This window comes from Primulina tabacum, chromosome 17 (assembly GCF_025594145.1).
Source record: "Primulina tabacum isolate GXHZ01 chromosome 17, ASM2559414v2, whole genome shotgun sequence".
NCBI lineage: Eukaryota > Viridiplantae > Streptophyta > Magnoliopsida > Lamiales > Gesneriaceae > Primulina > Primulina tabacum.
Genome location: NC_134566.1, coordinates 29,776,329 through 29,804,101, shown reverse-complemented (window position 1 = coordinate 29,804,101; position 27,773 = coordinate 29,776,329). Strand labels below are relative to the sequence as shown.

Below are 27,773 nucleotides of genomic sequence, written 5' to 3'. Positions count from 1 at the left end.
TATGTATATTATACAAATAGAAATCTGACATATCTAAACTAAATTTAATCTAAATCTAAATAATCAATAATCATATAAGTTGTGACGTCCAAGGTTAAAGAGGACTCAGAGTGATCGTCAGTATATGAGGTTGTACGGATAATGAGCGGCTCCTGACATGTTTTTAAGCGAAGAGAACATGATGAACCGATTTTACGCCGGATTAAGAAAGATTTCAAAACTATTCAGGTATTAAACTGTGCATTTCAGAAATGTTTAAAATATTTGATAGTACTATACATATTAAGAAATTGCATTTTTTTCGGAAGTTCATCACATAAGAATTCCAATATTAAGCGTGCATGACTTGAGGCGCCGAAAAGACTCATCTTTGTACATTAAAGACAATCATCGAATCCAAAACTCACATTGGTACATTGATGAGAGTCTTGGAATTCATAGCATTACACAAGTGAGATTTAAATCCAAATCATAAAGATTTTGGAGTCTTACTCTTCTTACTAGACCAAAACATCATTAAATATAAAAAAATATTATTTTTTATTATTAATATAAGTAAGATTATTCCTTCTCATGAATAATAAAAAATAAATGATTAAGAAAGGATTTAGCAACTAGCTCAATATTCAAATTAGTTTTATGAGACTTGAATTTTAATTAGGTTATCAACCATCATAGCCAATCATCAATTACTGAATTTTTTTTAAAAAATATTGAATTTTTTTTTAAAAAAAAACAATTTAAAATCTTTAAAAGAAACGAAATGTTAAAAACTAAAACCAACCGTCTCTTCTTCCCCCATCTTACTCTCATCCTCCTCCACTCTCTCAACAAAGCGACAAAATTCAAGCACTGAGAAATCGTAATGCACACAACACACAAAATGCGTTTCCTCCTACTCTTCCTCCTTCACCTCCATCTCAGCCACTCCAACGCTGCTAGAAGGTCGAGGTTGCCGGAGTACCGCGCTCTCCTCTCCATAAAAGCTTCGATCACCGAAGATCCACAAGCTGCCTTAGCCTCGTGGAATGCCAACACCAGCCACTGCACGTGGAAGGGAGTGACATGCGACTCCTCCAACCGTCGAGTGACTGCCCTCGACATATCGAATCTCAGCCTTGTCGGCACACTCTCCGCGGACGTTGGCCAACTCCGGTTTCTCTATAACCTCTCTGTTGCCGCCAACGGCCTATTTGGTGCAGTTCCTCAACAAATCGGTGACATTGTTAGCCTGCGTTATCTTAATCTCTCTAACAATCTCTTCAATGACAGCTTCCCCACTCAGCTATACGGTTTGAAAAATCTACTGGTTCTCGACCTATATAACAATAACATGACAGGGGACTTCCCTTCGCAAGCCTTTTTACTCACCGAACTCCGCCATTTGCATCTTGGAGGAAACTTCTTTAGTGGGGAAATTCCACCGGAGTTTGGCTCTTTTCCACATCTGGAATACCTCGCCGTTTCGGGTAATGAATTAAAGGGGACTGTTCCACCCGAGTTAGGGAATATGTCTCAGCTGAAAGAGCTGTACATTGGGTATTTCAACACGTTTTCAGGTGGGATACCGAAAGAGATTGGGAATTTATCCAACTTGATACGGTTTGATGCTGCCAACTGTGGGCTTTCCTGGTGAGATTCCGGCGGAGATCGGGAAGTTACTGAATTTGGACACCCTTTTTCTCCAGGTGAATGGGTTTTCTGGGCCTTTGACACCGGAACTTGGGAACCTGAAGAGCTTGAAATCTATGGATCTTTCAAACAACGGTTTCTCTGGCGAAATACCACTCTCATTTTCGGAGCTTAAAAACGTGACACTCTTAAACCTTTTTAGGAATAAGCTCACCGGCTCTATTCCCGATTTCATCGGCGAGTTGCCGGTGCTTCAGGTGTTGCAGTTGTGGGAGAACAATTTCACGGGAAGTATTCCCCAGAATCTTGGGACGAATGGTAATCTGCAAGAAGTAGATGTTAGTTCAAACAAATTGACCGGAAATTTGCCATTGAACTTGTGTAATGGTAATCAGCTTCAGACCTTGATTACTCTTGGAAATTTCTTGTTTGGCCCGATTCCTGATTCATTAGGTCAGTGCGAGTCATTGAATCGGGTACGCATGGGCGACAACTTTCTCAATGGCTCCCTTCCCAAAGGGCTGTTGAGTTTGCCTCAGCTAACTCAAATCGAGCTTCAGAATAATCTTCTCTCTGGTTCATTTCCAGAGGCTAATGTGCTATCCACTACTCTGGGCCAGATTAGTCTATCCAACAATCACCTAACCGGGCCGTTGCCACCGAGTATAGGTAATTTCGTGGGTGTACAGAAGCTTCTGCTCGATGGTAATATGTTCTCAGGGAGCATACCATCCGACATAGGGAAGTTACAGCAGCTGTCAAAATTGGATTTCAGCCGCAACCAATTTACGGGCCCGATTTCTCCTGAGATAAGCTCGTGCAAGCTGCTAACTTACGTTGATCTTAGCCGGAATCAACTTTCCGGTGAGATTCCGGCTGAGATAACCGGTATGAGGATTTTGAACTACTTGAATTTGTCTAAAAACAATTTGGTAGGCAGCATTCCCTCTTCAATTGCTAGTATGCAGAGCTTAACATCTGTTGATTTTTCGTATAACAATCTGTCTGGTTTGGTTCCCGGCACTGGTCAGTTTAGTTACTTTAACTACACTTCGTTTTTGGGCAATCCAAATCTTTGCGGACCCTATCTTGGGCCTTGTAAAGGTGGCGTTTCTGATGGGGTTGAAAGACCTCATGAGAAAGGGACTTTCTCTCCGTCCATGAAGCTTTTACTTGTTATCGGATTGCTGGTCTGTTCCATTGTATTTGCCGTGGCAGCTATAGTTAAGGCTCGGTCCTTAAAGAAAGCGAGCGACTCACGTGCCTGGAAGCTTACTGCCTTCCAAAGATTGGATTTTACTTGTGATGATGTTTTGGATTGTCTGAAAGAAGATAATATAATTGGGAAGGGCGGTGCTGGAATAGTTTACAAGGGAGTCATGCCGGATGGCGAACAGGTGGCTGTTAAAAGATTGCCCGTGATGAGTCGCGGCTCGTCCCATGATCATGGGTTCAATGCTGAGATACAGACTCTGGGGAGAATCAGGCATAGGCATATTGTTAGATTGTTGGGGTTCTGTTCAAATCATGAAACTAATCTTTTGGTTTACGAGTACATGCCTAATGGAAGCTTGGGGGAAGTGCTTCATGGCAAGAAAGGAGGTCATTTGCTTTGGGATACACGGTATAAAATCGCGGTGGAGGCTGCGAAAGGCCTTTGCTATCTTCATCATGACTGCTCGCCTTTGATTATTCACCGTGATGTTAAATCAAACAATATCCTCCTTGATTCGAATTTCGAAGCTCATGTAGCTGATTTTGGATTGGCTAAGTTCTTGCAAGATTCGGGAGCATCCGAGTGCATGTCAGCTATTGCTGGCTCTTATGGATATATTGCTCCAGGTATTAACTACAATCCAAATTGGGTTAAGAAACTAGTGATATTATGGCTATCTTGTTAATGATGTTTTTTTATTCCAACGCTTTTTGAGTGGTTACAATTTACGTTGGGATCTATTATCCAGTCATTATGGTCTGAATTTTTTATGGGGGTTCGTTTAACATGCTATAAATATCAGTCTCTTTCAACGTTGTATGTATTCAACTACTGTTCAAAAAAACAGGTTGAGATGCAAATTGATGAGTGTATTTTGACTGATATTAATTAATGATAGGATGGTCGCAATGAAAATGATGGTAAACGACTCGGGTTCTAATTTGGGGTCCTTCGACCCTACAGTTTGTTTGCAATATTTACAAGTTTTGTTAACATTCTTGGATTGCAAACTGGTCTGGCTAACTTTCCTGCCATATAATTTACGTCCCTATCTATGTGATGTTACCTTTCTGGGCTCTCTAGAATTTAATATCTGTGTGGATTAATTAATGTCCTGATATTTTAGAGTATGCATACACGCTCAAGGTCGACGAGAAGAGCGATGTATACAGCTTCGGTGTAGTTCTCTTAGAACTTGTAACCGGAAGAAAGCCGGTGGGGGAGTTTGGTGATGGAGTAGACATAGTTCAATGGGTAAGAAAAATGACTGATGGAAACAAGGAAGGAGTACTAAAGGTTCTTGATACAAGACTTGCCACCGTCCCCCTTCACGAGATGATGCATATTTTCTACGTAGCTATGCTTTGTGTGGAAGAACAAGCAGTCGAGCGCCCCACCATGCGAGAGGTGGTGCAAATACTCACAGAGCTTCCAAAGCCGCCTGGCTCCAAGCTCGGGGATGGAGCATCAAGCGTCGAATCTGTCACCGCAGATGCAAAGAGCCATCAACCTCAGCCAACTCAATCACCACCACCCGATCTTCTCAGCATATGACGCATGCGCTCTCTAATGGATATGCAAGTGATAGTTTCTTTCCCTCCTTGCCATTTCAAAAAATGGGGTAGCTTTAATATTTGGGGTTTATTTATTTCCTAAGTTTATCAGTTTTACTTGTTTCCTCCGGGGGTTGGGTACTAGCATACACTCTAATGTCATGATTTTGGTGGTGGTGTTCCTTTTCCTAATTTGTGTACAAAAGAATTGGTGGTGGGCTTTTTCCAAATCTAGTTTAAATTATCTTTACTGGCATGTACTTGATTTTCTATCTTGTTTTGCAAAGTGGGTGACAAATCAAATATCAATGGCCATATCTCATCACTCATGTTAGCTTTATAGAAATGAGTAGACTCAACCGAAAACCGATTTTTTTTTTTTTTACAATATTCTCAAAATATGCAAAATGTTACAATATCATTTAATACAATCATCATCATTGTTGGGTTTGGTTTATAGATAATTGTGTTTAAAAATGAAAGAATTGGCCTAGAAAATAGGATTGACTTATATTGAGCAATGTGCAATTAGTTCCAATTACCAAGAAAAGAGGGGGTGGGTTAAGGGTTTCACTTGAAAACCACAATGTATTATTTTTGCAAAGAATCAGGATTCATAATGAGAAATGAATGCAAGTGAAGCATGACACTAACTCTTCTGCATTTGCCTTAAAGTAAAGTAAAGAGATCTCTCCTCATTAAATATAGGACCAATCGACAATTATTGTGAACATAAAATATGATAACCTTAGGATAAAGGAATGCACCATTTATATTCTGTTCCGTTTGGTTTTATTTCTTGGAAAATTCCTTTAAATGGTCATTTGAACATGTGCATGCGTTGATTTCATAACTTTAAACAAGGCTCCATACATTGGAGCTAGACTTGCATCCCAAAATTTCAAATATTCTAATCATATGAGGAGCAATACTTGCTCTGTTAAAAGAAAAATTGTGACTTTTTTTTTGGGTTAACGAAGATCATTTTTAATATTGTTTTTGAATTTCAGAACTCTTTTCTATCATTTTTTTAAAAAAAAAATATTACAACCATAATAAAGTTGAAAATGAGTAGGTCTCTTGTGAGACGGTCTTACGAATCTTTATCTGTGATACGAGTCAACCCTATCGATATTTATAATAAAAAGTAATACTCTTAACATAAAAAGTAATAATTTTTCATGGATAACTCAAATAAGATATTCGACCCACGAAATTGATCAGTGAGACAGTCTCATAAGAGTTTTTCTGATTGAAAAGGATGATTATTATTTTTCCCTTAAAATAATATTTTATTGTATCATATTATGTTTCTCAACCGTGAGTGGTACTTGTTCTTAATAAATCGGAAAAGGGTCATCAATTAACAATTCGTAATCCCAGTTACTCCACGCTTCTTAATTTTTAATAATTAAATATTAAATAATAGAGATAAATAAAATAATTTATTTTTGGTTATTGAGATGTAGCTGCAAAATATTCCATCAATCGATTGTGTGTATTGAGTAGTCACGATGATTTAGTCGGTGAATTATATGATTCGACAAAAGGCTAAAAGTCTGCTGATTTGGCAGGCCCGTGACCGTTGGATTATTTTGTTGGCAGTATTATGTACCTGATGTGTTTATTGGACGGGTGTGATTTCACCATGTTTCTTTATTTTTTGTGCTGCATCATTATCTTTTTTTTTTTTTCAGGCTACATTTAGTTGTATGATAAAATTACGTAAAAAAGAATGATAAAAATAATGATTGAAGCAGAAATATAATATATAATGATAAAATAATATTATGTTTGATATGATTGTTAAGAATGAGATAATTAAGAATCTTTTGATGAATTGACAAAATTACACATCCACTTCGGCTGCGGCGGCGGTCTGCCGGCGTTCGGCTGTCAGTCGGAGGCGGCCGACAGTCGGTCGGCAGTTGGCGGTTGTTGGCCGGCGATCGGCCGGCGATCGATGGACGGTCGGTGGCGGGAAGTGGTGGTGAATTTGGATATAAGAGAAGAGTAACATTGGAAAAATAGGATATATTAAGGGTTGGATAAATAATCCTACTAGGAGGTGAGGAGTGATTAAATAAAAATCATACTAAACATGAGATTAGGTAGATTAAAAAGTATAAACTCACCTAATCCCTCGTACCAAATATAGTCTCACCGTTAAAAGTAGGTTAATGGAGTAAACCTGGAAAATTGGAAAACCAGCTCTGTTATGTAGTAAAATAATAATAATAATGTTTCAAACTTAAAAAATTAATAATGTATAATAATATATAAATTTATGAATTTCTTGGAATTAAACAATTTTATTGTGGGTTTTGGTTAAATTTCCCATATTTTTTTGAACTTATTTTTATCCGTTTGAATTAAATAAATAAACTAATATAATTTTTTTCCTAAAGAAGTTATTTATTTGAAAGCAAACCTCAAAAGTGACTATACGATGTGTCACATAATTTTCTCAGACGTTGAGTGTAATAAATTCATGGTGCCAATTACAATCAATTGCTATCCATTTACCTAAAATCATCAATAATAAACGCAAAAGGACAATTTCATTTCATTTGGTCAAAATAATAATAATATACTAAAAACAAAGAAAAAATGTAAAAGTAATTTTGTCGAATATTGGGTGCAAACCCTGCTTTTGTCTCTTTTCATGCCCCTTTCTCTTTTTTGTATGTTGACAACCCGACCATTCTCTGGTCACATTCCATTATCTAGATGGCAAGCATTTCTTAAAAATTAAATGTAGTAAGGACAATAAAAATAATTATTTACTTCAAAAAAAAAAGTTAATATTTTTTTATTTTTCCTTCCTCAGAGGAAATTTGTTACGATTGAGTTTCGAATACAAGACTTTGTCTCAAATTTGGGGCTTGAGTTTCAGATAAACTATAAATCACCGATATTTAGAAAAAAAAAACTTTAATTGAGATATGCGGTCAAGACCATGATCTAACTTAAGGTTAATCGACACTCGATACAAGTCGATTAAAAATCATTCGAGCTCAAGTAAAGTGCTACTAGAACTCGGCTCAACTTGTTTGCAACTCTAGGTACGTGTGTGTAAAATTTAGTGTCTTCGATCAAGTTAGAAGGATCTAAATATGGTCATATGGAGAAAGATACAATAAATATATCGTACGTAGAGTTCCTGTTTCTGCAATTCTTACAGTTTAGAGATACAGGGGAAAATGAAATGGGATGCGTAATAATTACATGTACTGCAGGTTATATGATTGGTGCAAATAAGATGAGTGAGATATACTTTAATCATTTATAGTTTCACTTTATTCATTGATCACTGAACCAAAAACTTTTCAGATAGCATTAATTCGTAAAATGGACAAAATATGAATGACTACATGAGTCAAATGTTCAAAAGAATCAAGTACGTGTAATCCTAATATTTGTTCCTTTTTATTTGTCACCCACCAATAATACAAGGAGAGTCCCCTTCCCTACCTATAATTTGGCCTTGAGAATTCAAGAAGATCGAGCTGGACCCTTGCTGTAATTCGGAACAGAGTTCTCGAAATCTTGAAAATTTGTAAAAGATATATGTAAACTTCAAGCTCGACTAAATTTATAGAGAGCATTTAATTTCCTTATAAGAACGCTTCACTACAACTAAGATACGTGCCATTCATTTACGATTTACGACTTCGTTCGAACGACTCGAGCTTTATTCGTATGGCGAAAAGGGTAATGAGGTAGAAAAGTCTTCGCTATGGGCACTCACGTGTTCACAAAGGAAATGCCCTTCTCAATGCTTGCGGCCAACTCTTTCTTTGTCTTCTCTAATCCAACCCTGCCATAGAGAAAAAGAAACATAAGAAGGCCTAAAACTCCTCCTGTTTTGTAAATTAAAGATAAATTTTTTCGGCAAAAGAATGAATGCATTTAATGCATATGGTTGGCTTAGTTTGAGAATTAAAAAAAAAAACGTGGGCTGCCTTTACTGAATGAAATGTTCGAGAAAATTTATCAAACGCGTTTTTTAACGCGTATTCACACTGACAGAGGCTCTATAAATAGAGCTCATTCTTTCATTCTGAAATCATCACTTCTTCGAGTTTTCTCTCATCTTATAAGTATTTGAGTGCTTAGTTCTATAATATTTGTGATGTGTTTTGTTCTCTTTGGAAACACAGTGAGTGAGTTGTAAACCACAAAATATTATAGTAAAATTCTTTTCATCTTGCCCGTGGTTTTTACCCTAATAATTTTTAGAGATTTTCCACGTAAATCTCGGGTCTAGTTTATTCTTTATTTTCGGGTTTTATTATCTCAAATTCCGTACGTGGGACCAATAAGTGGTATCAGAGCCTTGGTTTAAAATTTCTTAAAATTCTGAGTATGCTCTGTGGTTGCAGCCTAGACTGATCTTCCACATCAGAAAAGATTTTTTGAGATTTTTTATTTAAGGCATGATTATTTTGTCCGGTCTACTAAAATTGTTGTAGACATAATGGCGGGAAGGTACGAGATAACAAAGTTCAATGGAAGCAATTTTATGCTGTGGAAAATAAAGATACAAGCAGTTTTAAGAAAGGAGAATTGCTTGGCAGCTATTGGAGATAGACCGGTGGAGATTACGGATGATGGAAAGCGGAATGAGATGAATGATAATGCTGTTGCCAATTTACACTTGGCTATAGCTGACGAAGTTTTGTCAAGTATATCTGAGATAAAAACAGCCAAAGTTATCTGGGATACTCTGACAAAGATGTACGAGGTCAAGTCGCTACACAACATGATTTTCCTAAAGAGAAGGCTTTATACTCTTCGGATGACGGAATTCTCATCGATGACCGACCATATCAATACACTAAATACTCTATTTGCCCAACTCACTTCCATGTGCCATAAAATAGGGGAAAATGAACGTGCGGAGCTTCTACTTCAAAGTCTACCAGATTCATATGATCAACTTATCATCAACATAACCAACAATATTCTTATGGGCTTTCTAAAATTTGACGATGTCTTAACTGCGGTTCTCGGAGAAGAAAGTCGGCGCAAGAATAAGGAAAACAGGTTGGTTACTTCGAAGCAGGCAGAGGCTTTGCAGATGATAAGAGGAAGATTTATTGACCGTGACTCTAGTGAGAGCCAAAGGCGAGGTAGATCAAAGTCAAGAAGTAAGAAGAAAAATATTTACTGCTTTAAATGTGGCGGTAAAGGGCACTTCAAGAAAGAGTGTACGAGTATCGAGAAGAGTTCTCAAGAAAATATGGTCAGTACCTCAGGCGGTGGTGAAATATTATTCAGCGAAGCAGCAACAGTTGCTGAAGGCACGCACAAATTTTGTGACACATGGATTATGAATTCAGGAGCGACGTGGCACATGACGTCTTGGAGAGAATGGTTTGATCATTATGAACCAGTCTCAGGAGGATCTGTATTCATGGGAAATGATCATGCCTTGGAAATCGCTGGGGTCAGTACTATCAAAATTAAAATGTTTGATGGCACCATTCGCACCATACAGGAGGTACAACATGTGAAAGGACTGACGAAAAATCTTTTGTCCTCGGGGCAATTGGATGACATCGGGTGCAAAACTCGGATCGAGAACGGGATCATGAAAATTGTGAAAGGCGCGCTTGTGGTTATGAAGGCGAAAAATGTTGCTGCAAATCTGTATGTATTTTTGGGAGAAACACACAAAGAGGCAGAACTAGATGTTGCATCAATTGGTTCAGGAGAAGAATTAACAGTGTTATGGCATAGAAAGCTCGGGCATATGTCAGAACGAGGGTTGAAAATTCTCTCAGAACGGAAGTTGCTGCCGGGACTTACAAAAGTGTCACTACCCTTTTGTGAGCACTATGTTACCAGTAAACAACACATATTAAAGTTTGGCACTTCTACTGCCAGGAGCAAAAGCATATTGGAGCTGATTCATTCGAATGTTTGGCAAGCACCGGTTGTATCCCTAAGAGGAGCGATATACTTTGTCTCGTTCATTGATGATTTCTCTAGGAGATGTTAGGTGTATCCGATCAAGAAGAAATCAGATGTTTTCCAAGTCTTCAAAGATTTCAAAGCGCGAGTTGAACTTGATTCAGAAAAGAAAATCAAGTGTCTGAGGACTGACAATGGAGGAGAATATACCAGTGACGAATTTGATGCATATTGTCAACATGAGGGCATCAAAAGACAGTTTACGACGGCTTACACACCTCAACAGAATGGAGTGACGGAGCGGATGAACAAAAAACCTTGTTGGACAGAACAAGAGCTATGTTGATGACTGCAGGTCTAGAAAAGTCATTTTGGGCAGAAGCAATCAAAACCGCTTGTTATATTATCAATCGTTCTCCTTCAGTGGCGATTGATTTGAAGACTCCGATGGAGATGTGGACCGGGAAGCCGACAGATTATTCTCATTTGCATACATTTGGAAGTCCTGTGTAAGTTCTGTACAATGAGCAAGAAAGATCGAAGTTGGATTCGAAATCCAGAAAATGTATCTTCTTGGGTTATGCTGATGGAGTAAAGGGGTTTCGCTTGTGGGATCCTACTGTTCACAAGCTTGTCATCAGCAGGGATGTTATCTTCGAGGAAGATAAAGTAAGGGGAGACAAAGGCACACCAAATTCAGAAACTACTATTTTTCATGTGGAAAATAAGACGCACGAAGGTCAAGTTTCTTGTGAAGCAGTACCAGAGCACGGAGAACAAGAACATGTTGAGTCTGAGGTTTCCAATGTGAGGCAGTCAACTCGAGACAGAAGATCACCAAGTTGGCTTTCAGATTATGTCACTGAAAGCAACATTGCATATTGTCTATTATTAGAGGATGGTGAGCCATCGAGTTTCCACGAGGCTACTCAAAGCTTGGATGTATCCTTGTGGATGATAGCTAGACATGAATAAAACTTGGGATCTTGTTACACTACCACAAGGGAGGAAAGCCATTGGAAACAGATGGGTCTATAAGATCAAGCGTGATGGCAATAACCAAGTGAAGCGGTATCGTGCTAAATTGGTGGTAAAAGGTATGCTCAGAAAGAAGGCATTGACTTCAATGAGATATTTTCTCCTGTGGTTCGGCTTACAACAGTCAGAGTGGTACTGATATTGTGTGCGGTGTTTGGCCTACATCTAGAACAGTTAGATGTGAAAACGGCATTTCTTCATGGAGATCTTGAAGAAGAAATCTATATGTTCCAACCAGAATTTTTTGCGGAAATAGGCAAAGAGAACTTGGTTTGCAGGTTGAAAAAATCTCTGTACGGTCTCAAACAGGTGCCGAGGTGTTGGTACAAGAGATTTGATTCCTATATCATGAGCCTTGGATACAACAGACTGAGTGCAGACCTTTGTACATATTTCAAGAGGTCTGGTGATGATTATATTAGTTTGCTGTTGTATGTGGACGACACGTTGGTAGCAGGCCCCAACAAAAATCAGGTCCAAGGATTGAAGGCACAGTTGGCTAGGGAATTTGATATGAAGGACTTGAGACCGGCAAACAAGATTTTAGGGATGCAAGTTCATCGAGACAGAAGTAACAGAAAGATTTGGCTTTCCTAGAAAAATTATTTGAAGAAAGTTTTGCAACGCTTCAACATGCAAGATAGTAAGACAATTTCGACCCCTCTTCCTGTTAACTTCAAGTTATCCTCCGAGATGTGTCCTAGCAGTGAAACAGAGAGGATTGAGATGTCTCGAGTACCATATGCATCAGCAGTGGGAAGTTTGATGTTCGCCATGATCTGTACAAGACCGGACATTGCTCAAGCAGTGGGAGCAGTTAGTCGGTATATGGCGAATCCTGGACGAGAGCATTGGAGCACTGTTAAGAGGATCCTTAGATACATTAAGGGTACCTCGAATGCTGCATTATATTACGGAGGATCGGATTTTACATTCAGGGGCTACGTCGATTCAGATTATGCAGGTGATCCTGATAAGAGAAAATCTACTACTGGTTATGTGTTTACACTTGCAGGGGGAGCAGTAAGCTGTGTTTCGAAATTGCAGACAGTTGTGGCCTTATCTACAACAGAAGCAGAATACATGGCAGCTACTCAAGCTTGCAAGGAGGGAATATGGATTAAAAGGTTATTGGTGGAGATCGGACACAAACAAGAAAATGTTCCTTTGTTTTGTGACAGTCAGAGTGCCTTGCACATCGCAAGGAATCCAACCTTTCATTCCAGGACAAAACATATTGGAGTACAATTTCACTTTGTACGAGAAGTAGTAGAGGAAGGAAGCGTGGATATGCAGAAAACCCATACGAAGGACAACATAGCTGATTTTCTGACCAAGCCCGTGAACACTGATAAGTTTAAGTGGTGTAGATCCTCAAGTGGCCTAGCAGAAACGTAAGCAGCAGGGAAGGCAAGATTAAAGGATGTGTGGAGATGTGTTTGATTCTCAATCAAATTTCCAAGTGGGAGAAATGTCAGCAAAAGAATGAATGCATTTAATGCATATGGTTGGCTTAGTTTGAGAATCGAAAAAAAACGTGGGCTGCCTTTACTGAATGAAATGCTGGAGGAAATTTATCAGACGCGTTTTTTAACGCGTATTCACACTGACAGATGCTCTATAAATAGAGCTCCTTCCTTCATTCTGAAATCATTCTTTTTTCGAGTTTTTTCTCATCTTATAAGCATTTGAGTGCTTAGTTCTATAATATTTGTGAGGTATTTTGTTATCCTGTATTAAGAGAGTGCGTTCTCTTTGGAAATAGAGTGAGTGAGTTGTACATCACAAAATATTATAGTGAAATTCTTTTCATCTTGCCCGTGGTTTTTACCCTAATAATTTTTAGGAGTTTTCCACGTAAATCTTGGTGTCCAGTTTATTCTTTATTTTCGAGTTTTATTATCTCAAATTCCGCACGTGGGACCAACAAATTTCAGTCTATGCAAGTATGATACAAATAGCCCTGAAACCAAACGAAAAGGACTCGGTTCGGGAAAAAAGTGTAGATGGTCATTAGAGTTAACTCGACTTCCTGTTCTTTAATAAAATAGTTGAATGGACTTACTCGGCATTTTCATCTACTTCAGAGTGTGAAACTATAGCTCTTCACAGTTTACTGCTTGGTTTGTCTAGTAAAATAAGAAACATATACATACTTTTTTTTTAACTTGGTCGACAAGAACCTAAACACATGAATCATGCATGTGTAAAAAGGTTCAATATAGGGGATTTTAGCATTGATTTGAAAACGACTGGGATTTTACGTCTGTTTCTTTTTCACAGGGAAATTTGTGCACATTTTTAGATTTTATCCTCATGTCGTATTTAGTATAACCAAATATTTATCCAAAAAACATCGTAATGTATAATGGAAGATCATGAGCTCTTTCTTTCGCACCTCTTGTATTCATTAAGTGGACCGAGTGAGTATATTTCCTCGACTCCATTGCGCCGAGTCGTACTTTCAAAGCAAAGAAAGGAAGTTCAGTCACCTGAAAGACCAAAGAATAGTGTCATTCAGTGGATACAACAGAATGGTTGATTTCACAGATTAGAGGGTTTACAATACATGCCTGAGAAGATACAAAAGCGCACTCAACGACACCTGCATCTCCCCTCATGCTTCGCAAGCACGCATCAGCAAATTTTACTGCAGCATATGCCTGTGACGTTTTTTCAAAGTTTCCATTTAGGTCACGGGATTAGAAAATAATGGCGAAACCTGTTTCATGGTAGACTTCAATGAAAACAATGGTAATGAGCCTACCATTGAAAGTGTCGCAGATCCAGATCCAGCTCCAGCTCCAGCTTTGGCCTGTTCAATAAAAAAACCATAATTTATCTTAAATACCAATGCCCAGGACTTTATCTCATGTGTGTAATTTCTTGATTGAAACATTGAATTACATTATTCTCAGTCTAAAATCACCAACTCTATTTTCCAATCTTGATCAATAATTTATTTGATCGTACCAATGTTGTATTTTGAAGAGCAACTAAAACCATGAAATAATGTGTTTATTTAAAAAAAAGAAGAAAAATTCGAGTTTAGAGGCCGCCAAAGATTTCCAGATAGAATCATCAGTGCAAAACGAACGGTGTCCAAATTTGAAATTCAAAACAAGAAACATGCTTACCTCAACAACTTCAGTCCCTCCGTTCTGAATGCGTGACGTCAGACGCTCGGTTTCCTCTTGGGTGAAAGAAACAGAAGGTTTAACCTACATTCCACAAGATAATTTAATCCGCAAACGGCAGTAAAAGCATTCTTATTTGGAAATAAGTATAGTTCAACCTGGGAGAGAATAGGTAGAATTGTCACACCAGCGCGGCCTCCTACAACCGGGACATCAACCTCCCGTGGATCTAGCCCCAAAACTTCACCCTTCAAACATAGACATTCCATACAGTTTTAAAAAGAAAATAAATGTTGATATGTCATTTTTCCAGTTCTGATGGACCCAAGAAACCCAACAATTATCAAAGATTCAAAGATAGTGAGGGGATAAAGTAGATTTGTTATCGGATAAGATATAGATCAATATAGAGTAAAGATAAAAATTGCTCATATTTTATACGAATAAAACAAATGAAAGCAGCTATTTTGGGATTTTAAGAAGCAAAGTTCTGACAGAAGAATACAGCATGAATAATCACTCACCATTATTAATTTTACACCGGTTTTTTATTTTCTTTTCACGTATAATCAAGCAAGAATTAAAGATAGAGAACATTAAAGATAGAGAACATAAAAATACAATCACAGAAAAATAGAGAACTAAGACGTGAAGAACATACAAATCAAGTCCCACATAGATACAGGTAACCGATCACAATTAACAGAATGCATAGATCAATTAAGGATAAATTAAGTACGAAATTAGATTCAACTATAGACATCAGAGATAAACTTTCTTACCACAAATGTGTTAGCTCTGACTACATCAAGCTTTGTGACACCAAGTAGTCGCCTAGGATCATAGGTGCCAGATTTCTTGAAAACCTCAGCTGCGATTGGAATGGTGGAGTTCACTGGATTACTAATCAAGATTACGATGGCCTTCGGACAGCAGTTAGCAATTCCCAAACAAAGAGTCTTAACCTATTCCTGCATTGATGCTAAAAACATCGTCCCTTGTCATTCCCGGTTTCCTGGGAACACCAGCAGGAATGATTACAAGGTCCATTCCAGTGAGTGCGTCCTCCAACTGTTGTTGACCAACAAAACCACGAACCTACAAATCCATAAATTTAGTCATATTCAAGTAGCATAGTTTTTTCCATTGCAATAAGATCATCTTCAGAGATACGAAGTCAAAAATGATGTTTTCAATACCGGTTTGAATGTCAAATATAAGCTGACAACCAGTCATTTGACATATTTAATTTCAGTTATAGATATAAAAGCATGATCCACTGGCTCACGAGTCATGAATGAGTTTCTTCCAATAAAGTACCCAAAATGTGTTGAAATGGACAAATGTTAGACCCAGGAAGCAAGGAAACTTTAGCGCACCAATATGTGAAGCATCACATCGGACCATTCTTATTCTACCAATGAATTGCAACCATAGAATAAAATTAATTAAAAACTGCGAATTCCGTCCTTCCAGCTACTTAAGCATAAGGAATTTACAAACAAAACAGAAATTATGAAGAGATTAAAGGTGAAATTACCACAACACCAGTATCCATATGGCTGATATCTGATGTTACGCCAGGAGTGTTGACAACATTGTACAAAGGAAGCACAGAAACCAAAGGATTCATCTTCATCAGCATTGCCAATCTACACGACTTATACTCGAAGTCCCCCTAATCTTTACGCACATACATACACAGGGAATAAATAACAAGCATCAGGGGTGAATCAAGACATCAGAATGAACGTCTTCTTGTATTTTGGGACCCAAACTAACAAGAAATTCAAAGTTAGTTTTCTACTTTTGGGAAGGAGCAATGCTAGGGTATCCATAATGGCGTAGAATTTCTTTTTCTCCAAAGATTTTCAAGTGAAAACAACTCAATCCTAAAGCAGCCAGAACAAACAAGGTTTTCCAAGAAAATCAGGCATTACCTGATCAAGAACTTCATCTATCGTAAAAATTACAAATTGAAGTAAACTGAATCCATTAAACTAAAAAACTCAGAACTTCAACTTAGCTCAGTCATGTCATATGAATCATAGAATCAAATTAAACCAGGCAATTCACAATTATCACCACAAATTGAGAAACCAAAGGGAAATGAAATCAAAGATTGATCACATACATGAAGTTTATCGATAGGACGATTAAGGTGAACTGATATTCTAGCAATGCGTTGATGAACATCCGAACACTGATGCATGATTTCGATTGAAACAGAAAACTAAAGCAGCAAATTACGGGAGGAATGAGGATGATCAGAGAAAACTGAAAGCAGGTGAAATGGGTCACCGATCGAGCTTATATTTGTACACTAACACGTAGAAAATGCCTACAAATTGGATTTCTGGGAACGATGACGCAAGAATTTGCTTGGGATGCGTGAAATAAATGTAAATTCGAAATTAAATAAAAAGACTTGTCATGATATCAAAAAATATTAGGTAAAAATTTACTTCACTGTATCATTTATGAAAAATTATTATTTTTTATGCTAAAAATATTATTTTTTATTATGAATATTGATAGGATTGATCGTCTTACATATAAAGATTCGTGAGACCATCTCACAAGAGACCTACTCAATTTATTAATATAAAGATCTCGAGTTTTCAGGATATATTATTCTTTAGGGCAAAAAATTACGTGAGACGATCTCACGAGTCGTATTTTGTAAGATAGATATTTTATTTGGGTCATCCATGAAAAAGTATTATTTTTTATACTAAAAATATTACTTTTTATTGTGAATATCGATAGAGTTGACCCGTCTAATAGATAAAGATTCGTGAGACCATCTTACAAGAAGAGACATACTCATTCTTTAGAACCAATGTGCGGGAATCTTGGAATCATATACATTGATAACTTGGGCCGAATATTATATAGTTAAGGCCCATGTTGGGTTTAATCGATAGATGAGGCCCAGGTAATTTCATCCACACGCTTTAAATAAGTTCCACGTGATCGCCCATATAAAAAATAATTTTCATACCCCCACGAACCTCATGTGATGATGATGATAATTATGTAATTGTGAGTTTGGGTAACACAGTTGGTCGAATGGATTAAACCTGATTTCTTTCCCCATCAAATATTTTCAGGAAATCGATAAGAAAATCGATTTAAAATCAGTTAGTTAGATATATTGATTAAAGTAATTGAAACGTTAAATAACAAAATATTATAAAAACGAAACGACCATCTTCCTAATTACTGATCATAATCGGCATGATTTAGCTTGTGGGATTTGACGATAAAAATTTATAATATGACAACAAAAAATTGATGGATAAGGATATCATAACTGTTTTTAAATCTGATTATTTTAGAACTCAACTCACACGATCCAGAGACGATCCCTGCCTGCCTAAGGCATGAAGGGGCACCTGCCCCCATGCCCCACCGCCTCAATTAACTTTTTAAAAGTAATTATTATAAAGAAACAAAAATGTCATACAAACCAAACACAAGTTTGAACTCACGCATGTTAAACACAAAGCCGTCACCCGATCTCCATTCCTTGTTCCAGTGTCGTATGCTGTCGTCGCTCCCCATCGTCCCTTCGTGATCTTCGATGTTCCGATCCTTGGTTCTTGGCTTGAGTAGTTCGACCTACTTCCTCCATAGGTGGGCTAAAATTCGACTTATGAGTTGTTCAAGAAAGATTATTTTTTCAGCTTCGCCAATGACCTCATTGTTCTCAAGACAGTTTTGTGTAAAAGACAAGAAGGTGGAGTCATATCCTTCGCACTAAATGATACTGAGAAATAAATTAAATATAAATAGAATCTTCATCACTTAATTTCAAAATAAACTATTTTTTTAAAAAGATGAAATTTGGAAAAGCTAGATCAAACATGTTTTGAAGTGAATCAGAAAAACAATATTTTAAAAATAAAAATGGATTACCAAATAAATCAAATCGAACTTTTGAATTAAATTTATTCGATTGATCGACAATTTGTTCACAGATGATTATAAATCAAGTTTTGGGTGCAAAGTGTAAATGTTGGGGAGGGGACAGCGCCCAAATGTGGAGCTTTTCAAAGGTTCAATTATGTATGTCTTTTACTCTTTGGTTGTTAGATTTTAATTTGACATTTAGGGCAATTATTTTCCACTTACGGTGCGAGGACCGGAACTTTCAAAGAACGAAACATCTTAAATTGTTCAAAATTTAGAATAATAGATCTCTAGACTTCGCAAAAACCATAAGGCCGAAGTCGAGTATCTAGATGATGCAAACCTCTAGCTCATGAACTTGAAACTTTAATGTACAAGAAATGACCTTTGAGTTAACCAAAATGACTCTTGGTTGTGGATAAAATTTTGACTACTTGGGCACCAAGTTTCTGGCCAAAACCACCTCTTGGAGTGCCACAATTTAACCTATAAATACATGCTAGCCATTTCACAAATTCTTGCACCAAAAATCCTCCGATCCTAAATCACTCATAATTTCGGCCACCTCAAGGAAAAAAGAAAAGGCCGGTATCAACCATTTTGTGCAGTAGCTAGACACGTCCAAGTGCTACCCAAATCATGATCGAGGTGTTGCCCAAGTTCGCCCAAAATACTGCCCGTGTTCGTCCCAAGTATTCCAAAGTTCGCTAAAAATCCAAGCAAGTTTGAACTGTACTAGTTCGATAGTGTAGCTACCATATTCCTGAATTCTAGCAAGGATCGTGCAACTTATATCAACATTCTAAGGTGTTGTTCTATCGGGAAATCACGTTAGAGTGCTACCTGGACCCTTGTCGAGTTCTGTCTGGAATTTTCCTATAATCCATAGAAGTATCGATCAAGTTTATATTGCACCTTTGAATTACAGTAAGTGGACTTATATATGTCTTAAAGGCTTATATATGTTTAAAATTCAATTGTATATTGTGTTTTGCATTTGCATCTTCTGCTAAGTTTTGTTATGATCCGATTCGTTGTGTCCGTTTCGTTTCGATTTGATCCGTATGATTCGTCTATTTCAATGGGATAAGTTTGTTTGATATGATTCGAATGATGGCACATCGGAAAATCTTGTGAGGAAAAATGCCTCAGAGTGAGCCTGTCTATGGGAAAAAATCCTAGAATGAGCCCAAATGAGGGAAAGACTCCAAAGGGAGCCTATTCATTTGAGAAGGCCCCAGATGGAGTCTAAGATCAAAGATAATTTATTCTGCTTCAAAAAATGATCCTTTCAAAGATATGTATATGTATAACTTATTATTCTTGTATTTGACCGACCTTCACTTGTTGAGTGTTTCCCAAAACGCTCACCCGATACGTCCTTCCTCAGATAATAATGAAGAACACGTGTAAGAGACGAAACAAGCTCAATTTTGGGGGCTGATAAAGAAATACCGAGTTATGAAGATTAAGTCCCCGATTTCATGATTATATTTTATTCTCTTCATCCGAATTATTCATATTTCACATATGTAAAGACAATGTTTTTTTTATGAATTGAACTTGTTTTTGTCTATGCTACGAGACTTATTGTTTTCAATGAAATTGTTAAACAATATCAAATGTCATCTACGCATTGATCTCGGGGCGTGACACACGGTGCCTCTATCCCTCCTACATTATGATATAAATAAATAAATCTTAAAAAATATAGTGTAATATTATTTTCATCATATGTTTAGTCGAGTTTTAATGAATACTAGTTCACCGAGTACACGTTTTACATCTTTAGATAATATAACTAGTATTTGGAAATAATAATTTTTTCTTGTAAGTTTTATTTATAATATTTGCTTCCATGTTAGGATAATAAGACATTGCTTAGAATAATAGGAAAACGAAAAAAATAACGTGGGGAGTTTTTTATTGAACATTTTACTTTTTTATCTTAATTATTAAATATATAAGATGAATGATAATAAAAAATTTGAACATTATTTAATATTAGCAAATACAGTAATTCTAAGGGGTTTACATATTATAATATAATAAAAATATTCAAAACGAATTTTATTGAGCTCGAAATTTATGAATAGATCCATTACAATTAAAAATTTTAGAGAGCATTTTATAATTTATTATTTCTATTATATAAATAATTTTATTAAATATAAATGGCATATAATATCTCTGTATATTGAGGGGACACCTTATAATTTTTTATTTGAGAATTGTTCGAAATGAACATCAGCTTAACTTAGAAAGAAATTATATAAAGGTCATTTGGAATATATTTTCAAAAAAAATATCAATTCATTAATTTTCCCCTTTTCTCCAAGTCAGGGCCAAATGTAGACTTTAAATTATAACTAAAGGTCAATTAATAGTAAAATGATTCGAAAGAGTAAATTTGAAAATTATTATTATACAGAAATTAAATAATAAAATACTATTTTACTACAAATTTTTAAATTTATTAGAAAGATATGCATGATTTTTTTAAAATATAAAAAATTATTAATAAAAAAATAAATTAACTACTTTTTAAAATTAGCAAGACCTAGATTTTATTCCTTAATATCAATATTTAATCAGACACCGGTGATCATTCAAAGATCCATTGAATTTTACACGTGCTGCCGCCGTCTTAATCATCAGTGAATTGATCGACTTTTTTTTTTAATTACATAGTAAATATTATTTAAAATTGAAGTACTCAAATTTAAAAAATATATATAATAAAAACAAATTTACATAATTCGAATAAGACAAAAACTTGTGTGAGACGCTCTCACAGGTCGTATTTTGTGTGACAGATCTCTTATTTGGGTCATCCATGAAAAAATATTATTTTTTATGCTAAGAGTATTACTTTTAATTGTGAATATCAGTAGAATTGACCCGTCTCACAGATAAAGATTTGTGATATCGTCTCACAAGAGACCTATTCTTTGAATAATTACTCATAAAATATGATATAACTGATCAAACTCATAAAAAAAATTATAATTTATGTCAGAGTAACTCTCTTGTAAGACAGTCTAAAAAATTTTTAATCGTGAAACGAGTTGATTTGACTCCATATTTATAAAGAAAATACTATCTTAAGCATAAAAAATCATATTCAAAATCCGTCTAATTAAATTGATTTTTCGAGAATGTTTAATATGAATTTTATATTTATGTAAATAATAATAAGAAAATGGAAATAATTATTTTATTAAAGGAAGGAGAATGAGTGGTAGAGGAAATCCATGCAGTTGGATCAGTGAGTGCCGTATGCATAATTCATCAAATCATTGATGAGTTGATTGAATGAAAGGGAAAATGTAACTGTATTTTACCAGAAACCGGGGACCTATTGCAAATATTGAAAGTACTATTTTATTTGAGATTATATCTCTTGTGATACGGTCTCACGAATTTTTATCTATGAGACGAGTCAATCCTACCGATATTCATAATAAAAATTAGTACTCTTAACATAAAAAGTAATATTTTTTCATGGATGACCCAAATAAGAGATCAGTCTAACAAAATACGATATGTGAGATCGTCTCACACAAGTTTTTGCCTTTATTTGAATAGATCTCTTGTGAGATGATCTCACGAATCTTTATCTTTGAGACCGGTCAACCCTACCGATATTCACAATTAAAAATAATACTCTTAGCATAAAAAGTAATACTTTTTCATGGATGACCCAAATAAGATATCCGTCTAACAAAATACGACTCGTGAGACCGTCTCACACAAATTTTGTCATCTTATTTTTAGCTACCACATAAATAACATCGACGTTTTGGTAAAAATTATAGTTGATAGTAATAATTTAATTTAAAATTTTTATACAATATATATAACAATTCAAGTGTCTACGTTTTAATAAAATTTTAATGTATAATACTTCTACGAAAAAAAACTAAAAGGTGAAAAAATAACAAGTTGATTATTGCCCGAATATCATATATTGAGACTTACAAGAACAAAATCCAATATATGTCAAATTATAGGATTATTTTCGTATTTTTTTTACAGAATAATTGCAATTATGTAAGCTTAAATTTGATATTACATTTATCATATGGCTTCTCAAATTTAAAATATAAGGAATTTTAACTTAATAAATGTTTCACATAATTTTAAATGTACGGAAGGTTGCATACAATATAATATAACTAACTAGGAATCATATTCCAATGACCAGAAAACCAGGAGCTCGTGATTTGAAGAAGACGTGTCTTTCCTTCCACGGCGAGTGCGAGCGTTGTCTTCCATTTCCTCCGCCCTCTCCCATTCTCCAACACTTCCTCCCTCCCTCAGCTCCACCACCCGGCACGCCGGAGAAAGAGAGAGGTAATCGGCCGCGGGAGGGGGAGGAGGAGGAGGAACCAGCTTTCCATACATTCATTACATGACATAATATATTCTATCTTCACAAGAAAACCCTTTTCTTTTCTCCCTTCCTAGCTCATATTTCTTTCATCTTTTTATGTAAATCATGATCGATCTACCCTCGTTCATTAACATGGAGAAAAGCTGTCCACCGGGGTTAATTCCTTGTCCCTCGATGGTCATTTCCCATCAGTTCTCGTCTCAGTTCAAGTTGACGAATTAGCAGCATCGAATATTTCGTTACTTGTGGGCTCTGAGGTTTACTGGTTGATATTTGTTCTGAAAAGCTTTGGAAAAGGCAGACAGAAAGGAGCCAGGCAGTACACGTACATATATATTACCACCTTAATTTTTATTGAAAGTTGACATCCTTCAAGGAACCTTTTTCCTTTTTTAATAAATTGCAGATCATTGCATAGTATTTATGGAATAATTGATCTTTGTTTTAATTTAGAATATTTAGGGAATTGTTTAGTGGAGTTGATTATGATTGTATCTCCTATATATATGATCTTATACACCAAGTAAAATTAGCTTCTTGTTTTTTTAACGTCTTTGTCCTTTTTCTTTCAAATTCATTATGGTATCAGAGCATTATGATCTATAAGGGCTGAAAAAAAAAAGAAGAAGAAGCCAGCAAGTTTTTCATTCCCAACCACTGTTTTTACACACTTAAAAAAAAAACTCAATGGCATTCAAAGGTTTCTCTACTCCTTCACCTCCAAGTTTCAACGGGGAAAATTTTCCTTTTTGGGCTGTGAAAATGAAGGCATATTTGAAGGCATTTGACCTCTGGGATGTTGTGGAAACAGGTAGAGACCCTCCACCATTGAGAGAAAATCCCACAATAGCACAAATCCACCAACACAGTGAAGAAATTGCAAAGAAATACAAAGCATTGGCTGCAATTCACTCATCGGTTTCAGAACTTATTTTCACAAGAATCATGAACTGCGAAACAACAAAACAAGCTTGGGACCAATTGAAACAAGAGTTCCAAGGGAGTGACAGAACAAGGCAAATTCAAGTACTGAATTTGTGGAGGGAGTTTTGAGATTCTTAGAATGAGTGATTCTGAAACTTTAAAGGATTATACTGATAGGCTAATGAGGATAGTGAATCACCTCAGGCTTCATGGAGAAGATCTGCCGGATCGAAGAATAGTGAGTAAAGTCCTCGTAAGTGTCCCAGCGAGATTCGATGCAAAAATCTCGTCACTGGAAGATTCGAGGGATCTCTCAACTATCACTTTGACAGAAGTAATGAATGCCCGTCCCGTTTGGGCTCGACCCGTCTTGACCCGCAACCCAAACAGGCTCAACCCATTTGACCCGCCTCCAAACGGGCCGCTATTTTATCAACCCAACCCGTTAAATTTTTATAGCGGGGCGGCCGGCCCAACCCGACCCGACGGGCCTAACCCAATTTGACAAGTCTATTTACTTGAAGAAGATATATATGTAGAGCAGCCTGAAGGATTTATAGTCTTCAGGGAAGAAGATAAAGTCTACAAACTCACCAAGGCACTCTATGGGTTGAAGCAGGCTCCACGAGCCTGGTATAGCAGGATTGATGTATATTTGTTACAAAATGGCCTAGCTAAAAGTGAAAATGAAGCCACATTGTATACACTAAAATCCGAAGATAAAGTAAAGCTAATGATTTCGTTATATGTTGATGATCTTTTGGTGACAGGAGGAGATGCAGTGGCTGTAAAAGGTTTTAAAATGAAGATGGAGCAAGAATTTGAAATGTCTGACTTGGGAGATATGAGATATTTTCTTGGAATGGAAATCAGCCAATCAAATAAAGGTATTTTCATCTCTCAAACAAAGTATGCATGGGAAATTCTGAAAAAATTTCATATGGACAAAGCTAAACCAGCAGCAACTCCTTTGGATGTAAATGAGAAGCTAGCAAAAGAAGATGGAAGTGAAAAAACAAATGCTTCTATTTACAAAGTATTGTTGGTAGTTTGCTATACTTATCCTCAACAAGACCAGATATAATGTTTTCAGCAAGTTTGCTTTCAAGATTTATGCAAACCCCAAGTAAAACTCATTTCGGAGTGGCTAAAAGGGTCTTAAGATACATCAAAGGGACTACTGATTTTGGGCTTTGGTTTAGCAAACTTGAAAGTGGAAACCTTCAAGGTTTTTCAGATAGTGATTGGGCTGGGAGTATTGATGACTCAAAGAGCACATCAGGTTACTGTTTTTCTTTTGGAAGTGGAGTTTTTTCACGGAACTCAAAAAAACAAGAGGTGGTGGCTCAATCCTCTGCAGAAGCTGAGTATATCTCAGCTGCAAATACAGCAAATCAAACTGTCTGGCTTAGAAAAGTTCTAACAGATCTTGGCCACCCTCAAAAGCAAGCAACAACAATCTGGGTTGATAATAAATCAGCAATATCCATTGCAAAAAATCATGTGCAACATGGAAGAACCAAGCATATAAATGTTAAATATCATGCAATTAGAGAAGCCGAGAAGATTGGAGAAATAAAACTTGAACATATCAGTTCAGAGAATCAAGTTGCGGACATTCTCACAAAGGCACTTCCCAAAGCTAAGATTCAGCAGCTACGATCAATGCTTGGAGTGTTAAAGAAGAATATCAAGGAGGAGTGTTGAAAGTTGACATCCTTCACGGAAATCAAGCATTGATTCCTTTTTCCTTTTTTAATAAATTGCAGATCATTGCATAGTATTTATGGAATAATTGATCTTTGTTTTAATTTAGAATATTTAGGGAATTGTTTAGTGGAGTTGATTATGATTGTATCTCCTATATATATGATCTTATATGAGATGAATAAACACCAAGTAAAATTAGCTTCTTGTTTCTTTTAACGTCTTTGTCCTTTTTCTTTCATATTCATCAATTTTCAGGTCTAGTTTCTTACATATTATGGAGATCTCTTCTCTTTCTTTTTTTTTTTTTTGGATCAAAGGAAAAATTGCTTCTATTATTAGTGTCTAAATTAACCATTGATGTGAACCAATTAATCCAAGAAATGCTCTTCTCTTGATCTTTACGTAGCTGTATAGCTGTATTTCATTTGAATCCAGAGGTTTTCTTTCTTCTTCTTACGAAAATATCGTTAGATTTTAGATAAGTGGATGTCTGATCAGTCGTTAATCCTTTATCAATTCATGATTTTTAGCCAATTTTAATGTGTAACATATTGTGTGACAGAAAATTTCTTCCGAGATATCTAATGGTGCATTTGGGAAGAAGAATTTGAAATTACTTCGATTAATTCTATTACTTACAATGAAACAATATATTAAATTACAATATATTAAATTTACACATTACTTAGTTACATATTATCAGTAACAAAAGTAAAAAATAGATTTCAAATGACACCGTTATTGTTATGGGTAACAAAAAGTAGAAAATAGATTTCAAATGACACCGTTATTGGGTAAACTTGAAATCCATTCTTATTAACATGAAATACTCACTACAAGAAAATCGTCATTCAACAACACACATACGACAATGATTTTTTATAAAAGCCGTATAACATTTTTGTTGTAGTGACTACATAAACATGTGAGAGATGAATTTGAAGTTTATGATCTTATTTATCTAAATAACAAAAATATATTTGAAATCCGTCAATTCAGTCACAACCTAATGCAATTGTACCTTGTGATTATGTCCTTTCTACAAAAAAAAAAATTGCTCCATGAAACGAATTTCATAATTTTTTATGAGAAAGTATATCAGTTGAAAATAATTTTTTTTCACATGCCGATAACTAAATGTCTATCGGTATGTATGTATATATATTTTATGACAATTTTTTTCCCAATAAATGTTGGAGTTAGTATATTCTAACAACTTTTAAAATTAATGTCCCATCCGGGTTGATATGTCCATTCAAGAAAAATAAAATCCCACGACTCTCAAATCCTTTGATATCTGAAGCGTTGGGAATTAGGAAGGCGCTTAGTTGGATAAAAGAGTTGCACTTTTCACAAATAATCATTGAACTTATTAATTCACTACATGCTGCATTACTCTTCTCAAGTTGGTTTGATAATCGAAGATTGTAAAATCCTGACAATGAGAATTCAATCTTTATATTTTGTTTTTGTCAAACGATCAGCGAATCAGTTCACTTCTACATGAACTGTTTCTTTTCTTTCAGGTCGAGAAAAACGAGTCACTAATAGCACTTAGGAAATAGTTTTGGTTTGCAGACATTTTCTTTTGAGTATATCTCTTGTGAAACGGTCTCACGAATCTTTATCTGTGAGACGAGTCAAATCTACCGATATTCACAATAAAAAATAATACTCTTAGTATAAAAAGTAATACTTTTTCATGGATGATCCAAGTAAGATATCTGTCTCACAAAATATGTCCCATGAGACCGTCTCACATAAGTTTTTGATTTTTCTTTTTCCCTATCTTTTGGCTTCCTAGCTAGGGTTTGAGAGAATTTGGAATTGAAATTGGCATTCTAATTAAAGTGATTGTTTGTAATATCTCATCTCAAAAATATAATTGTTCAATTTAATTAATTTTTTTATATCAAATCAAATAATTGTGGGTATTAATTATTTCAGGAGATGTTACAAACTCTTTTATCATGCAAATTTTCTATTCCTAATACTCTAATCAGGTAACAAGAAATGTTATAAAAAAAAACAAAATGTCAATTTTAATCATTTGAATTGTGATTTTTTTAGTCTTGTATCTTTTGTTGAATCGATTATGGTCTTGTAATCATGTCTCGATAATCATTTTTTGTATTTCTCTTATATTTAAATTAATAATACCATTTTAATGTTTTATAATTAATTATAAAATTTAAAAATGACATTAGTAATTTAATTATACAAATAAATAATTAAAAATAATCATCGAAAGATAGTTATATTACTATAAATGATTTAATAAAAAAATACATGAATATCACATCTCAATAAATACGGATTAAAATTGACATTTT

General features: G+C 35.6%; 1 protein-coding gene and 1 pseudogene across 1 annotated transcript; one reads left to right on the top strand and one right to left on the bottom strand.

Annotated features, from left to right (window-relative positions):
• Nucleotides 1-774: 774 nt before the first annotated feature.
• Nucleotides 775-4,651, top strand: LOC142530811 (uncharacterized). Its single transcript, XM_075636656.1, is given in 3 exon segments — nt 775-1,630; nt 1,632-3,474; nt 3,975-4,651. Coding segments are annotated over 3 exon segments (3,036 nt in total). The 5' UTR covers nt 775-865; the 3' UTR covers nt 4,403-4,651.
• A 2,932-nt stretch (nt 4,652-7,583) lies between these two features.
• On the bottom strand, nt 7,584-22,817 carry LOC142530675 (malate dehydrogenase, glyoxysomal-like; annotated as a pseudogene).
• Between the last annotated feature and the right edge of the window lie 4,956 nt (nt 22,818-27,773).